This window comes from Oryx dammah, unplaced genomic scaffold (assembly GCF_014754425.2).
Source record: "Oryx dammah isolate SB20612 unplaced genomic scaffold, SCBI_Odam_1.1 HiC_scaffold_24, whole genome shotgun sequence".
NCBI classification, from domain to species: Eukaryota; Metazoa; Chordata; class Mammalia; order Artiodactyla; family Bovidae; genus Oryx; species Oryx dammah.
The window spans coordinates 18,422,259-18,445,137 of NW_024070208.1; the positions used below are offsets into that span (position 1 = coordinate 18,422,259).

General features: G+C 42.2%; 1 protein-coding gene across 8 annotated transcripts in view; it reads right to left on the reverse strand.

Moving 5' to 3' along the window:
* The window catches only part of RCBTB2 (RCC1 and BTB domain containing protein 2), a 47,624-nt gene extending 25,665 nt beyond the window's left edge, over positions 1–21,959 (reverse strand). Inside the window, exons 1-5 of one of the 8 annotated variants that reach the window (XM_040266922.1) lie at positions 21,807–21,938; positions 9,986–10,044; positions 9,622–9,720; positions 6,215–6,292; positions 4,692–4,742 (exon numbers count right to left, since the gene is read on the reverse strand). In XM_040266922.1, coding sequence (XP_040122856.1) covers positions 4,692–4,742; positions 6,215–6,277 — 114 coding nt within the window. In that variant the 5' untranslated portion in view covers positions 6,278–6,292; positions 9,622–9,720; positions 9,986–10,044; positions 21,807–21,938. Of the gene's footprint in view, positions 1–4,691; positions 4,743–5,053; positions 5,142–6,214; positions 6,293–9,621; positions 9,721–9,985; positions 10,045–10,413; positions 10,430–21,806 lie in introns of those variants that run through there. The other 7 variants (XM_040266923.1, XM_040266928.1, XM_040266924.1 and 4 more) reach the window with 7 other exon arrangements.
* Positions 21,960–22,879: the final 920 nt, after the last annotated feature.

Below are 22,879 nucleotides of genomic sequence, written 5' to 3' on the forward strand. Positions count from 1 at the left end.
TTCTGACCATTCAGCTGGAGCAGTTGGCGGGTTCCCTCAGGCCCCCACTCAGATCTGGGGGCTGGTAGGAAGAAACACCCAGAAAGTATGTGCATATGCTTGCTATGACTGCTGTAACAAAGAACCACGAACTGAGGGACTTAAACAACAGAACTTTATTTTCTCACAGTTCTGGAGGCTAAATTCAAAGTCAAGGTATCAGCTGGCTTGGTTCCTTCTAAGGGTCGTGAGGGGAAGATCTATCAGGCCTCTCCCCCAGGCCTGCAGAGGGCTGAATCTCCCAATGTCTTTCACATCATCTTCCCCAAGTCTTTCTCTCTCTGTGTCTAAATTTCCCCCCTTTTAGAAAGACACCAGTCATACTGGGGTGGGTCACCCTCATGACCTCCTAACTAAATGATTTACATCTGCAGTGACCCCATTTCCAAATAAGGTCACCTTCCAGAATAATGAGGTGTCTTAGTTCCTTTGGGCTGCTAAACCAAAATATCATAGAATGAGTGGCTTATAAACAACAAAAATTTGTATTTTACTGTTCTAGAGACTGGGAAGTCCTAGATCAAGGCACCAGTATGATTGTGTTCTGATGAAAGTGCCCTTCCTAGTTCAGAGCCCGTGTATTCTATGTCCTCACGTGGTGGAAGGGGCTGGAGGTCTCTCTGGAGCCCCTTTTATAAAGCATTAATTCCGTTCATGAGGTTTTGCCCCTCATGACTTAAGCAACTTCTAAAGGCCCCACCTTCTAATATTAAAACCATTACCTTTGGGGGTTAGGATTTTAGCATATGAATTTGGGGGGGATAAAATCAAACCCAGCACAGTATCCATTAAGGTTACAAGCAGCCACACTCCCATAAGAGCATTCAATGTGGACACGATAAAGCTTCCTTAAAGAGAGCTTTTACGTATTTGCTATGTGGTAAGTCACTTCAGTCATGTCCGACACTGTGCGAGCCCATGGACTGTGGTCCTCCAGGCTCCTCTGTCCATGGGATTCCCCAGGCAAGAATACTGGAGTGGGTTGTCATGCCCTTCTCTACTTATTTGTTATGCTGGAAATATATACACTTACATACTTTTCAACTTCCAAAAATGTTTAAGATTACAGTAAAATTACATAATGGCCAACAGGCCTATCAGATGACATTTCCCTCAATTATCACCATGTCCTGTGCTGTGCTTAGTCACTCAATCACGTCTGACTCTTTGCAACCCTATGGACTGTAGCCCACCAGGCTCCTCCAGGCAAGAATACTGGAGTGGGTTGCCAGGCCCTCCTCCAAGGGATTTTCCCAACCCAGGGATCAAACCCAGTCTCCCGCATTGCAGGCGGATTCTTTACTGTCTGAGTCACCGGGGAAGCCCAAGAATACTGGAGTGGATAGCCTATCCCTTCTCCAGGGGAACTTCCCGATCCAGGAATCGAACGAGGGTCTCCTGCATTGCAGGAGGATTCTTTACTGGCGGAGCCACCCAGGAAGCCCCAATAATCACCATACTCTACCTTTAAAGGGATAAAGAATTTTCTAAGGCCTGTTTTTTCCATCAGATATTAAGTCTATCTTACCAGATACATGTTCTAGTAGAGAGAAGATCAGACTAGCTAAAGGAGTCAGGGGAAATTAATTAATTTATTTACTATAAGGACTTGGCTCACAAGATTATGGGGGTGCAGAAGTCCTATATCTGCATTTGCAAACTGAAGACCCAGGAAAGCTGATGACACAATTCAATCTAAGTCCAAAAGCCTGAAAACCACAGGAGACAATGATGTAAACCCTAGCCCCAGGGCAGAGGATGAAATGAGATCTCCCAGATAAATGAGTGAGGCAGGGAAAAAAGGACCAATTCTTCCTTCCTCTGCCTTCTGTTCCATTCAGGTTCTCAACACACTGGAGGAAACTCGCCCACACTGAGAAGGGCAACCCATTTACTTACTAAGTCTGCCAATTCGAGTGCTTTCTCATCTGGAAACACCCTCATAGACACACCCAGAGATGATGTTTAACCTGGGCACTAGGGACCCACTCAAGTTGACATGTAAAGTTAGCTTCGTGAATACACAAAGTGAAGAAGGCCACGTGAAGACAGAGGCAGAGACTAGAGTGATACAGCTATAGTCCTGGAATACCAAGGAGTGCCAGGAGCCAGCAGAAGGTGGGAGGAGGCTGGAGGACTTCTTCCCTCGAGACTTCAGAGAGCGTGGCCCTGCCAACACCGTGATTTCAGACTTCAAGTCCCCAGGACTGTCAGAGAATAAATTTCTGCTGTTTTAAACCATCTGAATTGTGGTGCCTTGTCAGGACAGAAACTAATGTGAAGAAACCAACACAGAGGGGAAGCAGTTTGTCAGTGCTAGCAGCATCGCTCTCATGAGTGGCAGAGCCTCCCCTAGTGCCAAATCTGGCCAGTGCTCCCCACTACGCCACTCAAACTGCAAAATCCTGTCTGGACAGTGATGTCTCCTATTATCTTTGGGGGCCCTGTGGCGCTAATGACAGAACCTTGTTATATCAGCTTTGAATCTAAGCTTCTAAATTACCCACCTCATTATACTAGGACGGAATCTTATTTACTATGAGCGGTTCATTTTAATGCTTTTTCCTTTTTAAGTCTTTAATTTTTAGAAAGAACACTGTTTGGGATATGGCATGAAACATTTCATGGAGACATGCTAATGTGCTAGTTAAAGGGGTTCTTACATATTCTTGATATTTCTCATCTTCACAAGTGAAGGACACACATAGTGCTGTCCTCATTTTACCTGGGAGGAGCCTGAGGGTCAGAGGGACTAAGAAGTCCTCCAACATCACTAGCTTCTGAGTAGATGGACCAGATTTCTTTCCACACATCATCTGTTGCTGAGTAAAAAGTTCACATAAAAAGTGACACTCCTGGCAGACCAGTGTTTGCTCACATCTGTAGGGTCTGGGCTGCTGTGCTCATGAAGTCTTTAGTGAACAAGGCAATGCCCACCACAGGTTGTCTTTCCAAGAACAGGACAGATGGCGACATACAACAAGAACATAAGTAGCATACAGTGATTGACTGCTACCTCATTTTCTCCTTTCAAGCAGATTTTTGGATTTTGATTGCTACAAAATCAAGTGGTTTCTTAGATGCCTAGACAGCCTATTAAAAAGCAGAGACATTACTATGTCAACAAAGGTCCGTCTAGTCAAGGCTATGGTTTTTCCAGTAGTCATGTATGGATGTGAGAGTTGGACTGTGAAGAAAGCCGAGCGCCGAAGAATTGATGCTTTTGAACTGTGGTGTTGGAGAAGACTCTGAGAGTCCCCTGGACTGTAAGGAGAGCCAACCAGTCCATCCTAAAGGAGATCAGTCCTGGGTGTTCATTTGAAGGACTGATGTTGAAGCTGAAACTCCAATACTCTGGCCACCTGATGCAAAGAGCTGACTCATTTGTAAAGACCATGATGCTGCGAAAGATTGAGGACAGGAGGAGAAGGGGACGACAGAGGATGAGATGATTGGATGGCATCACCAACTCAATGGACGTGGGTTTGGGTAGACTCTGGGAGTTGGTGATGGACAGGGAGGCCTGGTGTGCTGCGGTTCATGGGGTCGCAAAGTCGGACACGACTGAGCGACTGAACTGAACTGAACTAGATGCCTAGAATCTGGCTGTTAATCCAGCCAGTTCCTTAACACTTACCTACAAATCATTAGCTCTGAGCTTTCCTCCTGGCCCACTTCTACAAAACCTATGGTACCCAACCCATAACTCTACTGACCAGTGGGATTCCAGTGTGTGGGTCTGTGACATCACCTGCAGTGGTACATTTGGTAAAAAAGGCTACAGGGTGAGAGAACATTGGGTCTGATGGTATCAATGAACATTACCAAGTATCAGATACCAAGACAAAAGTAATACATAGTTATTGCTTTCATGGAGCTCACAATTTAATAGAAAACAAATAATTACAATATAACCTAAACACAACACAAGTGTGAATATTGCTTTTTAAATCTCTGCCAGAAGGCTGGCTGCTGGAGGTGAGTCATCAGAAATTCATTTTTTTCTAATTCTATGGGGAAACTTTTTCATAGAAAACTGATGACTTCATTTATAAAATGCACTTTTAAAATATTCTTTTCTGAAGTAAATGTTTAACATCACTCTCAAGGAATTGAGCATCTTTGTTCCTTCAAGAAAAATACATTCTTCTGTCTGGCATAATCATGAGCATATATAGTTACATACGTTGTGTATATTGTATACATATACAGCATATATGTATACCCTGTGTGTGTATATACACACACACACACACACTTCAGGCTGCAGCCCATAGGGTCGCACAGAGTCGGACACAACTAAAGGGACTTACCACACATGCGCACATACACTTTATACAGTAAGAGTGTCCGTAAGGATCCACACACTTTAGGAGCCCCAGTCACACGGCGGCCAACCTGCATGGCAGCAGGCATCTCTGCAGAAGGCACCCAACCACCTCTGGGCCCAGCTGTTAAGGTAGGGATTGGCTGAGCAGGAGCCAAGAGCGGGCAATTAAAAAATCCGTAGGGGAAAAATACACTACGAGGGCATGAAAGCTTGACATTTACATCATTAAGATCACGTCCCCAGAATCTGCATCCTGGCCTGGACCCTCCTTTGCCCACACAACTCACCAACACAGGTGAGAATTAACCCTAGGCCAGCTCACCTTCACTACTTTGCTCACATCCAGGTCACCTCTCTCATCCTTCACGGGCATCTGTTTGGAAAGGCAAAGTGGTGAAATTTTAATATTAGCTCAAGGAGAACATAATTAAGGAAATACATCTCCATAAAGTTAGATACCAAAATGCATTTTATTATTCCTTTGAGTGTGCGCTCTCCGTGTTAACTCTGCCCCTGCATGCATATGAAGAACCAAGTGGATTATGATACTTAACTATGGACAATTAGTAAGTTGTCACAATTCAATGTACAATACAGCATATAAAAACAGAATTAAGATTACATAGCAGGCATGCATAGTCAAAAAAAAAAACAAAAAAAACCTTCAAAAATAACAGCAGATACCTCACCCATTAAGGATTTCCTGGCAGCATAACGCCACGTAATAAAGTAATTTCGTTGCTAATGCTGTGAGCCTGTTATTTCACCAAATCTGTTCCCAGAAAACAACAAAGAAATCTTCTATGAATATTCTGTAAGACTTTCAGGTTCTACAGGCTGCTTTTCAAGCTACTCTGCTACAGGAGCTCACAAGCCAGCACTTCAAGTCAGCGCCCAGCAGTGCTGTGGCTCGGGTTACTGTCTATGGGTCACAGTGCTGTCTTGTACACTATGCGGGCTGTGATAACGATTTACGTCTTGTATGGCATTTTGACTATATTTGATTTTCTAAAAAGTGGAAAACAGAAAAATGAAAGTTAACGGCGACAGTTAACATTAAGCTGTTAACACTGAAAAGGTATTTCTTAAATTTACTAAAATCAACACAAGATGGAGATGGATGTGCCTGCTGAAAGATGTGAAACTTTCAACGTCAGCTGGGACACTGACCAGAGTTAAGCTGGTTGACGGTAATGTCTGGATGTGACAGAAATGAAATGAAGAATATCTGCAATGAATTAAGGATGTGTCATCGAAGATTAACTATTTTGAATCTTTTTTTTTTTAATCTCTGGCAGTGGAGCAAACGTTGTTCAACCCAGACCCTTCTGTAGGACAGCATTATCTGTGGAGGGTTTCCCTGGTGATTCAGCAGTAAAGAATTTACCTGTCAATGCAGGAGATGCGAGTTCGATCCCTGTGTCAGAAAGATCCCCTAAAGAAGGACATGGCAACCTACTCCAGGAGAACTTGCCTGGAGAATCCCATGGACAGAGGAGCCTGGTGGGCTACAGTCCATGGGGTTATAAACAGTCGGACTAGACTGAGCAACTAAACAGCATTATCTGTGGAAGTAGGGGTGGCCTCCTCCTCATCCAGCTCAAACGTCACCACCTCTGGGAACCCCTTCTCTAACCCTCAGACAATCCCCAAACCCCCTGCTGGCCCCCAGGCATTCTCTGCACCCACAGCAGTGACCTGCCAGCATCTTAGCCACTAAACTGTGAGCCCCGCAAAGAAAGACACTATCTCATTGATCTTCCTACTGAATGACCAAATAGATGTTTGACAAAGTTTCTTTTACATGACAGAAAATACATGCTCCATGGGCATGATTTCTCTAACCTTGCCACTTTTTCCATAGAGAGCACAGAGAAGGAAAAATTCATCTTCCAAATAGTCTTCCATGGTTCTGTGTAGTCCCTGAAGAAAAAGTATGTAGTAAAATCAGGATACCATGTGTCGAGTGAAACTGGGCAGGTTAAAATTACTTTACTTCTAATTAACGCTTCCCTGATAGTTCAGTTGGTAAAGAATCCGCCTGCAATGCAGGAGACCCTGGTTCGATTCCTGGGTTGGGAAGATCTGCTGGAGAAGGGATAGGCTACCACTCCAGTATTCTTGGGCTTCCCCTGTGGCTCAGCTGGTAAAGAATCCCCCTGCAACGTGGGACACCTGAGTTCGAGCCCTGGGTTGGGAAGATCCCCTGGAGAAGGGAAAGGCTACCCACTTCAGTATTCTGGCCTGGAGAATTTCATTGATGAGTGACTTTCACTTTTCACTTTTCTAGTTAACAGAGAAAAGAAACTAAGTTCAAATATAGTGAAGGGAATTAAGTTTGGGGCATGGGCGTTAACAGCTATAAAACATAAAAAATGTTTTAAATGTTCTCTGATGAGAATCCTTCAGCAGAGGTGTGAAAAATAATCCCAGGATAAACGTATATTCCCTAGTAGAAGATAAACATTTACTAGGGAATGAGTAGAAAATTTGTATTTCAGAGTTTACTTCCTAGAGATAAGAAAAAATAAATTCTGGACCTTGGTCAAACTGCCTCTGGGACTGGAAAGTTCCAAATCACTGTGAAGAGCAGACTTATCACTTCTCAGCTTCACTGAAGAGTATATGATTTGCTAAGTGGGGAAAAAAAATAAATGAATGAAAAGGACGAAAGGATGAATGAACAAATGTGATTGTGTTACCTTAGACCTTAACAAAAAATCTGAAAAAACAGCCACCAAGCATGTAGCCATCACACTGAATGTTCTTGCCTTAACTGTCTCCACAATGACTACCTTCTACCACATACAAGTAACAGCAGAAGCAGCCCTGTCACAAAATATGCAGGATGTCTGGAATCTGGTTAAATTGTCACACGATTATCACTAAAAATAAATGGGAATAAAAATTCTCTCTCCCCCCAAAAGCAATTTAATGTAATCATGTCAAACCATGTTGATACTCTGATTTACTAGGTTGGCTTCTATTTACTCAAATAAAACCCAGAATTCAAGTGCTAACATCGGAACATCTTACTTGATGTTTGTTACCTACAAGCAGTTAGAGCCTAGCAATAGATAAAAGCAATCATCAAACTAAGAGTAACTCTTAAGAGCAGATTTATTGATGTTTTATATTCACTTGAGGATACTGGTAAAATTCTGTTTTCTTCAGCTGTAGAAAAGTCCCTTAGCATACACGGAATAATAAATGATACCTTCAGAATAACAGCTACTCAAACTATGGCAGTAATACAAATCATTACTTCTAATGTTTGGAAAAAATACACTTGTTGAGAAAAGGATCACTTAAGACTTTCCTCACTTATAAATTTCTAAAATTTGATCTGGCTGCCAATATGGAAGCAATCATTTCCTGTGGCAGTTATTCCTATATCATCTGTCTTTCCTATTAAGCTGCAAGCTCTTTCAGAGAGGGGACCATGAGCCCACACACTGCAACCAGAGAGTAGCCCCTGCTCTCTGCAACTAGAGAAGAGCCTGTGCAGCAACGAAGACCCAGCACAGCCAAAGGTAAATAGTAAGTTATAACAAAATGGCAGAAAAGGGAGGGGATCGTGACCCAGCCACTGCTATCACCACCACAACACACAGCTCAGAGGAAAACCTAAGATATTTGTTGAAAGCATCTTTTGAATACAGCCTTTTGTTGACTGCAGACAGTCGTACTAGAGTTTCTTCTCTTTTTGCCTCATCCTAACTGGAAAGATCTTTTCCATAGCTGCCCCCAGTTTATTGGAATAAAAGAATAAAAGACAGGTGAGGGAAGAGAAGACAAAGGAGAAGAGCAGAGGAAAGGAATTCAAAGGCAAGAAAAAGAAACAAGAGAAAAAAACGAGATCTAATTAGAGAAGTGACTGCCTCTTGCTGGACTTTGGGACACCTTTGTTCCCAGTAGAAGGAAATCCTGCTAATATGCTGAGATCGCGCCACAGTAATCCTGGGGTTTGTTTTGTTTCCCCACCACATCCCTCCACCACTGTAGATAATTAATTTCACTGGTTTCTGGTTTGTTTCTGTTTCTTTTTGTAAAATAAGTATATATATTTATGTGTTTTTATTTCCCAATTCCTCCTTATACAAAAAATAGCATACTTCACATACTCTTTTGCAATCTATTTTTTTCACCTAACAATATATCCTGGAAAGTACTCTGTATCAGCTAATAGAAAATTTTAAACACCAGCATATCCTGGGTGCTCAAGGACACAAAAAAATAGCTCTTCTCAGTGTCTTTGATTAATTGCAACTATCTTAACTCTTTAAAAATTGGAATGGTGTAAAACAGGTCATTCCATTTATTTGACTAATCAGATTAAGACATAACTACATGTATGGCAGATGAAAATTACCATACTCAAAGAAATCACATTCAGTAAGATTCAATTAACACTAAATATATTAACATCACTTCATTTTTGTCAGAATGCCTTTGAAGATTTAAAAATGGTTCACAATTAATTACTATTATGCAGTACTATGAAAAAAATGTCAAAATCTGTAGCACTGTGGAAAATGGGTTTTGTTTTTCTTTTTTCTGATCTTGTTGCATATTACAGCATCTTAGTTCTCTAATCAGGGATTGGACCCACACCCAAGGCAGTGTGTGGAGTCACAACCACTGGACCACCAGGGAATTCCCTGGTTGGTTTTTTAACATTATTCCGATGTTATACAAATATAAGAGAGAAAACTAGCTTCCTCAGTTTACACTACTTGAAGAATACAGTTTGTGGAATATATGTGAGGACTATAATCATCTCATCCTGTTATCTGATTTTACCTGGCTATTATTAATAACAATGTTATAGTAATATATCAACATATACATCTTAATACATCATTAATACACATATAGAATACCACACCAATGATGTGATAAACATGAATTCTAAATAACAGGAACAATAATAATAGTTAAAATAAATAGTTACCCAAACTATTGCCAAACACTAAGTGCCTTATCTCATTTAATCTTTTTTTTTATTATTTAATCTTTATAATAGCCAGAAGAAACAGATATCATCACTGCCTCTGTTTAATAGACATATTTCAATACTTTGACCAATAGTCACCAGCCAGTCAGGGTTGGAGCCAGGATTCATTTCAATGCCCTTGATCTTGGGACTTTCCCCCGTACTGCAGGGATATTTTAAGTTTTCCCGTGTACATTACAGATGGTTTCATTTTGTACTGACTGGTTGGGAATATTCCCTCCAAAAATGTTTGTACCTGATTGTTTTAAATTTCTGGAGCCCAGTATTCAGTCATCTTTAATCCCCTTCCTTCTAGATCTTTGTGAAGTTGTCTTCTAGAGTAAGGTTACTGTGACTGAAAACAAAAAATACAAAAATAAATTCTATTACAGAAAAATAGAAAACGAACATACCATCTTGCATAGAACATACCACTGGCTTCAAAAAGCCAGTATTTATCTGAGAAAAATATAGTTTAAAAATTGTATCAGTTAAATTTACTATTAGAAAGTCAGCAGTAGAGGTGCTCAATTATAAAAAGAATTACTATTATAAAACATAACTTTCAGATATTATAAGTTTGGGGACAAGGCTTCAACAATATGGACACTGAAACTTACTATAAGACACTTAAAGTTTAATCTATAGTATTTCAACAAAAAAGTGCAAGGGAAACCATCTGGAAAAGGAAAAAAAGCAAAATTTTCTAATTTTGGAAGAAGGTATAGAAAATATCTTTACGACCTCAGGGCAGGGAAAGATTTCTTAACTGAGACACAAAAGTACAAACCACAAAGAAAAGACTGGTAAATTTTACCACACTAAAGATTAAAACTTTGGCATTATAAAAGACAAAATGAACAAAAGGAAAAACATGCCACAAAGTGGAAAAACATATTTTCAACATATATAACTGATAGCTGGCAAATAATTTATATCCATAATATATAAAGAATACCTAAAAGCAGAAAAAGAAAGACAAACAATCCAATTTAGAAATGGAAAAAGAACAGAGGCAATTCACAGAAGAAGAAATTAACAAACATACCCACAGAAAGTACCATGGAAATGTAATCGCAATGAGATAGAACTCACCAATCAGATCTACAAAATTAAAGGGGATAATACACAGTGTTTGTGAGGATAAAGATCAAAAGGCACATTTTACTCATATTACTAGAAGGAATGTAAACTGGTACAATCACTTTTAGAGCAACTCAACAATATTTAGACCAGAACAGTATCTTTCAAGCTTTTTTGATACATATCTGTACCTGAAACAAAAGTTTCACAAAATAATTCTTACCCTTGCTACATGAGATACTAAGGGATAACCTCTTTCCTATTTTTTTTCTATTTTACATTATTCTAGTCTACCCGGGAGATAGTGAAGGGCTCCAGGAGATAGTAAAGGACAGGGAAGTCTGGCATGCTACAGTTCACAGGGTCACAAAGAGTTGGATACAACTCAGCGACTGGACAACAATTCTACTCCTACCCTAATTTATCCTTTTCTATTTAATTTTTCAATGTTGGTTTCAGCCCACTAAGATAACTTCACAGAGTTGGACTGTGAAGAAGGCTGAGCGCCGCAGAATTGATGCTTTTGAACTGTGGTGTTGGAGAAGACTCTTGAGAGTCCCTTGGACTGCAAGGAGATCCAACCAGTCCATTGTAAAGGAGATTAGCCCTGGGATTTCTTTGGAAGGAATGATGCTGAAGCTGAAACTCCAGTACTTTGGCCACCTCATGCGAAGAGTTGACTCATAGGAAAAGACTCTGATGCTGGGAGGGATTGGGGGCAGGAGGAGAAGGGGACGACAGAGGATGAGATGGCTGGATGGCATCACTGACTCGACAGACGTGAGTCTGAGTGAACTCCGGGAGTTGGTGATGGACAGGAGGCCTGGTGTGCTGCAATTCATGGGGTCGCAAAGAGTTGGACACAACTGAGCGACTGAACTGAACTGAACTGAAGATAACTTCAAGATCATTAATAAGTCACGTCTTGGAAAACATTAGCCTAGATGAAACTCTAGAGCATATACAAAATTGTTTGCAATAGGAAAACATTAGAAATAGTGCATAGAACTGATCAACAGACTCCATCAACAAAATTTACAAATCGTGCATACTGCAAAACAATTAAAATAAATTATCTAGAATCAACACAGATAAGTCTCCAAAACAATTCTGATCAAAAATCACTGTCATAGAATAATACATATGATACACTATTTGATAAAGTTTTAAAACATGCAGAAAACAATACTATTTTAATGTGTAATGGATACTGACATACTCATGGCTAGACTTTGATGGAAATGTTTTCATAAGAAAGTTCAGACCAGAGGTAATGCCAAAGGCAAAATTTGCCATGTAATTCTATCAATGAATTAGTGTAATTTGGTTTTTCCAATTGACAAGAGAATTTTCAAGATTTTAAGCTTAAGTTAAATTAATCATCTGAGTATGAAGGAAGGATACGGTTAACCAATAGTAAGGAAAACAAAATTGTAGGATCAGAATAAACCATTCTAATACTGTCTTTACCATGAACATAAGAATTCAATAAAGGCTTGATACTGACAATTCATAAACCACAATTTCTTTCATCATCAGTAAGATAAAATTCTACCAACAGCACAGGAAGATATTAACTCAATAACACAGAAAAAGGAGAGTATTTTAAATGCCAGGGAAGAAGGATCTGAAATAGAAAAAAAGTGCATTAGAATGTGATTTTACTTCTGGTCTCACTCTGCTTACAAATTTCCCCCTTTTCTGAACAGGAGGGAGACCCAGGGCAGAGGCTGGCGTTTGCACTGGGAAGCTCTTCTTCACAGTGACAGTGTCGCGGCATAAGATCATTCCATATGATACCCACAATATATGCTGCTTTACTGTTTTTCCCTTACGTCTATTTTGGGATATATAACTTGGCTCATGTATTTACTCAATTACTCAAATTAAAAAGTGCCTTGTGCTTTGAAAAACAGTTTTTTATGCATTTCCTCACTTTGTTGAAATGTAATGAAAGAACAATGTTATTATGGAATTTTAACATACTGATATTTTGCCTTGCAATATAAAAAGAAAAAGAATAAGTACCTTTTCCAGCCAGAAGCTCTTGCCACTGACATCTGCCTTCAGAGGCTCCAAACAAGACACTCAAGAGCCAATGTTCCAAGTTTTTGTAAGAGTAATTTTCTTTTTTTCCACCAAACCACATGGCATGTGGGGTCTTAGCTCCCTGACCAGGAATCAAACCTGTGGCCCCTGCAGTGGAAGCACAGAGTCCTAACCACTAGACCACAGGAGAATTCCCACAAGAGTAACTTCCAAAACCAAATATATATCAACTTAGGTAATCTTTTGCATGACATTTCCTACTTTGGCTGTTTCTCTAAACTTGTAGAGTTCAAGAATTTATTTCTAAACTATCCCTGTTTGGGACAGATAACTTCTTTCTGTACATACTGTATTTTGAGAGTTTTACCTGTACTTTTAATAATAACACAGTTAAAGATCAGTGGACAGGACAACAGTCTTTCAGTAAAACTGAACACAATAAACATACCCATTCCTAATCCTCTTGAAGAACAGATCAAATAATTCATTTATCTGTACAAAGCATATAATAAGCAATCTCTACATGTTATTACCAGTAATCAATATTATTCAGTGTTTGTTAATATGGCAATGTATCATATTACTTGATAATACCTCTGACCTAATTAGTTAAACTGATAAATGGACATTCATTTGCCTAATTCATTCAACAGATATTGATTTAGTGCCTGCAGTAGGCACTAAATTGAAAGCAAATATGTAAAAAAATAAAAATAACATGGAGCAAAAGGATATCCAGCTCATAGCTGCCTGTGTCAATATTATCCCAGCCCAGTAGTAAGCATGGGCCTTAAGCACTAATAAACTAGACACACTATCTATCAGAGAATGCATTTTCCATGGAAATTGTTATTGTGCAGTTAATTAGAAGCTCCTAAATGCTGGTATCTGTTCTCTAGAAGTGATCCCAGAAGAAAAATGAAAAATAAGAAAATAATTTTTTTTGCAGAGAAAGCCTCAAAGCTTAGTTGGTAAAGAATCTGCCAGCATTCAGGAGACTCTGGTTCGATTCCTGGGTTGGGAAGATCCTCTAGAGAAGGGAAAGGCTACCCACTCCAGTATTCTGGCCTGGAGAATTCCATGGAGAAGTCCATGGGGTCACAAAGAGTCGGACATGACTGAAAATAAGCCCAGTGTCATATATTTTCAAAATTCAACTTCACAGTATGAAATCAACTCTAAAGCTATGCTTGAGAAACTTAATACATAAAAAAGTTTTCTTGCAATACAATGTTCAATGCTTTTTCAACAAATCTGTCTATCTGGGCAACACAGCTGATGATGCTTTTATAATCAAAGAAACAGGGCATGAAGGAAAACCAATGTCTTTTAAGACACCAGCATACAGCTTACAGTACCAGTGTGTTGATGAGCTCCAGACCAATTAAATGTCAATGCAGTAATGATGCTGCTGACCCACATGCTGCCCTGAGCCCTTAAATGGCATGTCATCTGAAACTTAGAAATAATATAAATATGTATAAATGTAATATCAGGTAATAAAACATGATCCCAATGATCCCTTGCCAAAAAGAATGGTAGGCATAACTTACCTCCACTTGAATGAGGTGTCATAAATCAATGACAAATGACAGTAAGATCCCTCCCTATAAAACTGCCAACTAAAGTAGGTCAATTATAGACAGGATGGACAAGACTGAAAAACTAAAAGCCCAACTAAAACCAAAGCACAACTTCAAAGGGAATGGTATTGCCACATGTTTATGAAAAACAGCAAAATAACTTATGAAACACAGAAACATAGTTGCCATTTTAATGATTTCATTGTAGTTTCCAAATTTCACTAAGAGTGATGAAGCAGACCTTCAATCCAAAGCAAAGTTGCGTTTAGTTAGAAGAGATTACCAAGCTCATCAGCATTGATCTTTTCAGAGAAGCACAGCAAAAGTGCCACTTTCAAATATGAAAAATCATCAAGATAAACTATACAAATATTTTTAGATTGTGGCTCAAGATGGTGAAGAATCTGCCCGCAATGCAGGAGACCTGGGTTTGATCTCTGGGTCAGGAAGACCTCCTGGAGAAGGGAATGGCTACCACTCCAGTGTTCTTGCTTGGAGAATTCCATGGAAAGAGGAGCCAGAGTCCGACACAACTGAGGAACTAACACTTTCACTTTCACACACTAGCTAAAATGAACAGGTACTTGAGACATTTGTAAATCCATTTGAAGTTTAGATCCTTATAGATCTAATATAATTTTTTAAAGCTCTTAACATGGCTATTAAATAGCATTTTGTTAAAAAATCTCTGCCCCACAATGTAACTTCAACATGGTAGCCCCTTGGCCTTGGCTCATTTCCATTTGCAACTCACACTGTTCAGTCAAATACTCAGCATAACACAGAATATATTGTAATGTGATCACAATTCATGATTTATTCACATACTATCATCCACTGGTACATGTCAGCTCAAAATGTATCGTTCCATGGGGACATATACATACTAGATATGAGTTCAGGTTACATCAGCAAGGCTGAGATATATAAAAGGTACACTCCAATGTCAGATTGCTCTTTACAGCATCGGATCTTGCTTCTATCACCAGTCACATCCACAACTGGGTATTGTTTTTGCTTTGGCTCCACCCCTTCATTCTTTCTGGAGTTATTTCTCCACTGATCTCCAGTAGCATATTGGGCACCTAATGACCTGGGGAGTTCCTCTTTTGGTATCCTATCATTTTGCCTTTTCATACTGTTCATGGGGTTCTCAAGGCAAGAATACTGAAGTGGCTTGCCATTCCCTTCTCCAGTGGACCACATTCTGTCAGACCTCTCTACCATGACCCGCCCATCTTGGGTTGCCCTGCAGGCATGGCTTGGTTTCATTGAGTCAGACAAGGCTGTGGTCCTAGTGTGATTAGATTAACTAGTTTTCTGTGAGTATGGTTTCAGTGTGTCTGCCCTCTGATGCTCTCTTGCAACACCTACCATCTTACTTGGGTTTCTCTTACTTTGGGTGTGGGGTATCTCTTCACAGCTGTTCCAGCAAAGCACAGCCTCTGCTCCTTACCTTGGACGAGGGGTATCTCCTTACCACCGCTGTTCCTGACCTTCAAGGTGGGATAGCTCCTCTAGACCCTCCTGCACCTGCGAGGCCACCGTGGAATGAAGCAGGGCAAAGACTAATAGAGTTTTGCCAAGAAAACGCACTGGTCATAGCAAACACCCTCTTCCAACAACACAAGAGAAGACTCTACACGTGGACATCACCAGATGGTCAACACCGAAATCAGACTGATTACATTCTTTGCAGCCAAAGATGGAGAAGCTCTATACAGTCAACAAAATCAAGACCAGGAGCTGACTGGCTCAGATCATGAACTCCTTATTGCCAAATTCAGACCGAAATTGAAGAAAGTAGGGAAAACCGCTAGACCATTCAGGTATGACCTAAATCAAATCCCTTATGATTATACAGTAGAAGTGAGAAATAGATTTAAGGGCCTAGATCTGATAGATAGAGTGCCTGATGAACTATGGAATGAGGTTCCTGACACTGTACAGGAGACAGGGATCAAGACCATCCCCATGGAAAAGAAATAAAAAAAAGCAAAATGGCTGTCTGGGGAGGCCTTACAAATAGCTGTGAAAAGAAGAGAGGCAAAAAGCAAAGGCGAAAAGGAAAGATATAAGCATCTGAATGCAGAGTTCCAAAGAATAGCAAGAAGAGATAAGAAAGCCTTCTTCAGCGATCAATGCAAAGAAATAGAGGAAAACAACAGAATGGGAAAGACTAGAGATCTCTTCAAGAAAATTAGAGATATCAAGGGAACATTTCATGCAAAGATGGGCTTGATAAAGGACAGAAATGGTATGGACCTAACAGAAGCAGAAGATATTAAGAAGAGGTGGCGAGAATACATGGAAGAACTATACAAAAAAGATCTTCACAACCCAGATAATCATGATGATGTGATCACTAATCTAGAGCCAGACATCTTGGAAAGTGAAGTCAAGTGGGCCTTAGAAAGCATCACTACGAACAAAGCTAGTGGAGGTAATGGCATTCCAGTTGAGCTGTTTCAAATTCTGAAAGATGATGCTGTGAAAGTGCTGCACTCAATATGCCAGCAAATTTGGAAAACTCAGCAGTGGCCACAGGACTGGAAAAGGTCAGTTTTCATTCCAATCCCAAAGAAAGGCAATGCCAAAGAATGCTCAAACTACCGAACAATTGCACTCATCTCACACGCTAGTAAAGTCATGCTCAAAATTCTCCAAGCCAGGCTTCAGCAATATGTGAACCGTGAACTCCCTGATGTTCAAGCTGGTTTAGAAAAGGCAGAGGAACCAGAGATCAAATGGCCAACATCCACTGGATCATGGAAAAAGCAAGAGAGTTCCAGAGAAACATCTATTTCTACTTTATTGACTATGCCAAAGCGTTTGACTGTGTGGATCACAATAAACTGTGGAAAATTCTGAGAGAGATGGGAATAGCAGACCACCTGACCTGCCTCTTGAGAAACCTCTATGCAGGTCAGGAAGCAACAGTTAGAACTGGACATGGAACAACAGACTGGTTCCAAATAGGAAAAGGAGTACGTCAAGGCTGTATATTGTCACCCTGCTTATTTAACTTCTATGCAGGGTACATCATGAGAAATGCTGGACTGGAAGAAGCACAAGCTGGAATCAAGATTGCCGGGAGAAATATCAATCACCTCAGATATGCAGATGACACCACCCTTATGGCAGAAAGTGAAGAGGAGCTAAAAAGCCTCTTGATGAAAGTGAAAGAGGAGAGTGACAAAGTTGGCTTAAAGCTCAACATTCAGAAAATGAAGATCATGGCATCCAGTCCCATCACTTCATGGGAAGTAGATGGGGAAACAGTGGAAACAGTGTTGGGGGCTCCAAAATCACTGCAGATGGTGATTGCAGCCATGAAATCAAAAGACACTTACTCCTTGGAAGAAAAGTTATGACCAACCTAGATAGTATATCCGAAAGCAGAGACATTACTTTGCCGACTAAGGTCCGTCTAGTCAAGTCTATGGTTTTTCCTGTGGTCATGTATGGATGTGAGAGTTGGACTGTGAAGAAGGCTGAGCGCCGCAGAATTGATGCTTTTGAACTGTGGTGTTGGAGAAGACTCTTGAGAGTCCCTTGGACTGCAAGGAGATCCAACCAGTCCATTCTGAAGGAGATCAGCCCTGGGATTTCTTTAGAAGAACGATACTAAAGCTGAAACTCCAGTACTTTAGCCACCTCATGCGAAGAGTTGACTCATTGGAAAAGACTCTGATGCTGGGAGGGATTGGGGGCAGAAGGAGAAGGGGACGACCAAGGATGAGATGGCTGGATGGCATCACGGACTCGATGGACGTGAGTCTGAGTGAACTCCGGGAGATGGTGATGTGTGGGAGGCCTGGCGTGCTGTGATTCATGGGGTCGCAAAGAGTCGGACACGACTGAACGACTGAACTGTACTGAACTGAATGTCAGATTAATGCTGAAAAAAACTATTATGTCTTAAATTCCCTGGAGACTTTCACGTTAAGATGAGCTCGCCAAGTGAATCAGACAAATGTCCCTTCTGAATAATGAAAGCAAGGAGGATCCTACCAGCCTTCCATTGAAGGACACTATGAATATCCCTTTCAGAGAAGGAAGTTTATCTGCTCCTTTTAAGTAAATATCCTCATTTAGGGCTTCCCTGGTGGCCCAGTGGTTAAGAATCCACTTGCCAATGCAGCGGACACCGGTTCGATCCCTGGTCCGGAAAGATCCCACATGCCAAGGGGCAACTCAGCCTGTGTGTCACAACTACTGCAGCCTGTGTGCCTAGTAAGAGAAACCACTATGGGAAGCCTGAGCGCTATACCAAAGAATAGCCATTGTGCAACAGTGAAGACCTGTGCAGCCAGAAACAAACAAGCAAACATATTAAAAAAAAAAGAAAAAAAAACTCATTCAGCCCTCCATGTTCAGCTTTGAAAAGGAGTCTCTGATGTCACACCGCAACCCTGATCATTCCATTCCATTCCATAATTCCGTTCCCTTTCAAAGAGATTCTCAAATTTTTCCTGGTCAATTCTGATTTATAGGAAGTCAGTTTCAGTAAACCTCATCCTAGGGTCATTTTAATTTCACTTTAGCCATGTGATAAATCCAAAATTAAATATGACAAACTCCTAGAGTCATCAGCAAATCCCCTGGGTACTCTACATTTATAGTTTTAGATTAATAGCTTTTGATGTTTAAACACAGTGTTTGTAATCCACTTAAGTAAAGGACCCAAAGGGAAAAACACTTCACTTTCTAAAACTGTTCCTCTCCATCAGCCTCTTTCTCTAAGCATCCTTTAATTATGCACTGCAATTTGGCCAGGCTTGTCTGGTTCATTGAGAAACCTCTAAGAGCAATAATTTAGTACCTTAAAGCATGACGTCATATCAGGTGACTCTTCAACACAGTTTCAAATGAAGAAAATCAAGGACTACTCATACAAAACAACTTCATCTGGTCATCCATAGTCAGAGGGACATCAAGAAACAATTGCAAAGTGTCGTAAAATGTGAAGAGAATACACATTTTTCCTCCACCCATCTGTAATATTTGTTTGGCTCATCTTATCCATTCAAGAGCCCAGTCTCTTCATCTGATGTGCTGCATTAAACTGTAAAACCATGAATATTGCGAAGTTTTTGGAAAAGATTTTTTTTCACCTATCACAAAGGACAGTTACATTAGCCACAGTGGACATGCTGTGGGGTCCCATGAAACACACAGTAGAGAATGGTGGGGAGAAAAAGTTTTCCCAGAAAGATAATTCAATTCTAAAAACCAGTTTTCCACCATGAACCTCACCTTCAGTTTATCCTTCAGACTTACCATAACCACGCTGTTTAAAATTGCAACCTACATCTAAATTCTCACTTCCCTTTCTCTGCTCTCCTTTTTTTCATTTTTTTATAGCACTTACAATTTTCTAACACAATAATTAAATATGTTTGTTGTTAATCATTCTCTGCTAGAATTTAAGCTCCAGAGGAAAGAGATCTTTGTCTATTTTGTTCACTGACATACTCTAAACACCTAAGACAATCTTATACAAACTAGTCACTCAGAAAATGTTTTTTGAATGAATGAATGAATCTACATTGTGACTTTAGCATAAAATATTCTAGAGCTAAAAACCAATTTCATGTGCACAGTTAACAAAATCTACTGGGACGTCCCTAGTGGTCCAGTGGCTAAGACTCCATGCTCTCAATGAAGGGGGCCCATGTTCCATCCTTGGTCAGGGAACTAGATCTCACACGCCTCCACTAAGAGATCACATTCCGCAACAAAGATCTCACATGCAGCAACAAAGACAGACGATCTCGAGTGCCACAACCAAGACCCAGGGCAGACAAACTAATAAATAAATGTTAAAAAAAAAAAAAGAAAAAGACAGTGATAAGTGCTACAAAGCCAAATAGAGGATTAAAAAAAAAAGCCTAAGGCGATGGAGAGTGAGAGAAGTGCCTTTTTAGATAAGGTAGTCACCTCTGAAGTGATGGCAATTAATTTGAGATCCAATTAATGAAGTTCAGTGCCATGCAGATTTGGGTAGAGGGGTTAAGTGAACTTTGAGCATGGAGGAAATGCACACGGCTGAGGGTGGAGGCAGGCTTCTTAAGTCCAGAAACAACAGTAAGGCTTGTGCAGAATGAGTGGAGTGTGCAAGAATGTGGTATCCATTACTTTTGCGTGCATGGGTGATAAGTCCCTTCTGTCCTGTCAGAATCTGCGACCCTATGGACTGCAGCGAGCCAGGCTCCTCCTTCCATGGGATTCTCCAGGCAAGAATCCTGGAGTGGACTGCCATTTCCTTTTCCTTCCCCACCCAGGTATGGAACCAGGGTCTCTCAGGTCTCCTGCACTGGCACATGGATTCTTTACCACCAGCGCCACATAGGATGCCCCCTATTGCTTTTACCCACACTTAATAACGTGTATATCGCCTAACGCCCTGGAAAAGAGAGGTTACATTTCACCTAGAGTACTCAGGTTCTGTGATAGTAAATATTTCTATTCCAGCCTCCGAATAGCTGTATCAGCACATCATATCAGATTACAAGGCACACAGCAATAGTTAAAAATCATTCCAAGAACAGCCACAGGAGTCACGAAACTGACCTAAGTACCACTGACCAGGAAGGTGCAAAGCCAAGTAGGAACGTAGTACTAGAAAGGCGCAAAGCTAGGAGGCTCAATAAACATCACTGACTGTCACTTTCTGGTCTGGGGGAAAGATCTTCGTGGCAAAGCACTGTTTGAGAACTCTACTCCCTTTTACTCAGATCTGACAAAGATTAAGTCGCCAAGTGCAGTAGCAGTCAGTTCTTCGACATGCGTTTTGTTACAGTCCTGGGCTCGAACTGTTCAGACCTATTATGTAATTTCCCAAAGAACAAAAAGCAAAAAGTTCCCTTTGAACTCGCCTTCCAACTCAGGAAGTTCTTTCTCCACCTGGGCGGAGCACTTGGAAAGTTTTCAGCGTCTCAAAAACTCTCTGCTTCCAGGGCCAGTATCTTCCAGCTTAAAATAAAGACTGAAGGCTATTTCTCCCCATCCCCCCACAGCAGGTCCCAAACAGCTTGGCCTAGCTGTTAGTCAGACTTCCTGCACTATCCCTTGACATCAGGACCGAACGTTGGCAAAGTGAGTTGAGCGCACCGGTTCGGGCCCGGAAGCTGGGGGAAATAGAGATGTACAGGACGGGAACCCAGGATTGGGGTGACGCAAACGAAAACCGCAGCTTCAAGGAGGTGCGGAGAGCGGGAAAGGAAGGCGAAGCCCCGAGGCAGTTGCCTCACCCGCGCTGGCCTAAGGAGGAGAAGCCTCCAGGCGGGTGACGGGCCCTGTCGAGAAGCCACAGGCGACCCTCGCGGGGCCGCGCCACTTCCGCCAGCGACTCACGCATGCGCACCTCACGCCGCCTCGGTCCGAGACCTGGGTTGGGGTACGATCCCTGGGCCGCGCGCCCTGCCGCCGCCCGCGGCTGTGCGCACGCACGCCGACACCCGGGCCCTAGTACCACGCAAGAGTGTCGCCCCCGAGCCCCGCGCCCAGGCCTCGCCGGAGGACTTGCGCACGCGCAGAGACGCCTAAGCAAGCGGCCCCGGGCGGGGCTCTGGCCCCAGGGGCTACTCTCAGAGCTGCCGCGCCCCGAGGTCGGGCAGCGGGGGGCGGGGAGAGGTGGCTTCCCGCTGTGGGGATCTGCGAGGGGCAGGATTCAAGCCCGGCGCCCCCTTCTGACTTCCTGCGCCATCCCCTCTGCTCTTACCTCAACGCAGGCCCGAACCACATCCGCTCAGCCTCCCGGGTCGCCGTTACTGCTTGGTCGGGGGACCGGCGCAACGACCAGCTGGCGCCTCCCCGAGAAGCAGCCGGGCCTCGGCGGGATGCGCCCGGATGCCCGATCGCCGAGGGAAGAGGAGGGGAGCGGACCCGAGGGGAGGGGAGGGGGCCGGGCGATGGCGCCTCGCCCCTCCTCCCCGCTGCCCCCCTGCCGCCCCCGCCCCCTTTCTCGCCTGTGAACGGACCCCTGGGACTGGGCACCCGCTATCCCGCTGTGTGCACCTCTGCCCTTTTCTCAGGGATTCCCCTGTGGACGCACCCCACCTTCTCCAGGCTTCTGGTCCCCAAAGTCTTGGGAATTCGGAGGTGCCTGACCCGGAAGGATGAGGCGCACAAAAGATGCTGGGGCAACCTCTGTACAGTCCCACTCCTCAAACCAGTGCTGGCTTTTCGACTGGTGGTCCCTCCATCAGGGAGTTCAGATCACTTCTACACACGGTTTCCCTGCTTTCCCTTCACTGCTGTGGAGCTGAAGTCCTGTACCTTTCTAATCCAAAGGCCGAAATAATGAGTGATGGGAGCTGAGGCGGTGACCTGGGTTACAGGTTACGTTGGGTCCTTTGGAACAACCGCGATCTCGTTTATTGATCTGCAGTCATGTCTTGTATTACACTGCACTTCTCTTGGTCTTCGTAGATTTGCGTAAAATGCATCACAGCTTTATGTGTGTGTTGTTAGTCGCTCAGTCTTTTCCGACTCTGCCATCCCATGGACTGCAGCCGGCCAGGTTCTTCTGTCCATGGGATTCTCCAGGCAAGAATACTGGGGTGGGCTGCCATTCCCTTCTCCAGGGGATCTTCCCCATCCAGGGATCGAACCCAGGTATCCTGCACTGCAGGCAGAGTCACAGCTTTGTAGTCACAGCTTTATAATGTGCAATAATTTTTTCCACCTTGCTACAGTGACGTTGGGCCTACGTGGGTTTTGGTATTGATAAAATGCGCGCTGTAACTGATGTTGTTAAGCTGTTCCTATGAAGTAAACTGATTTCTTTTACAC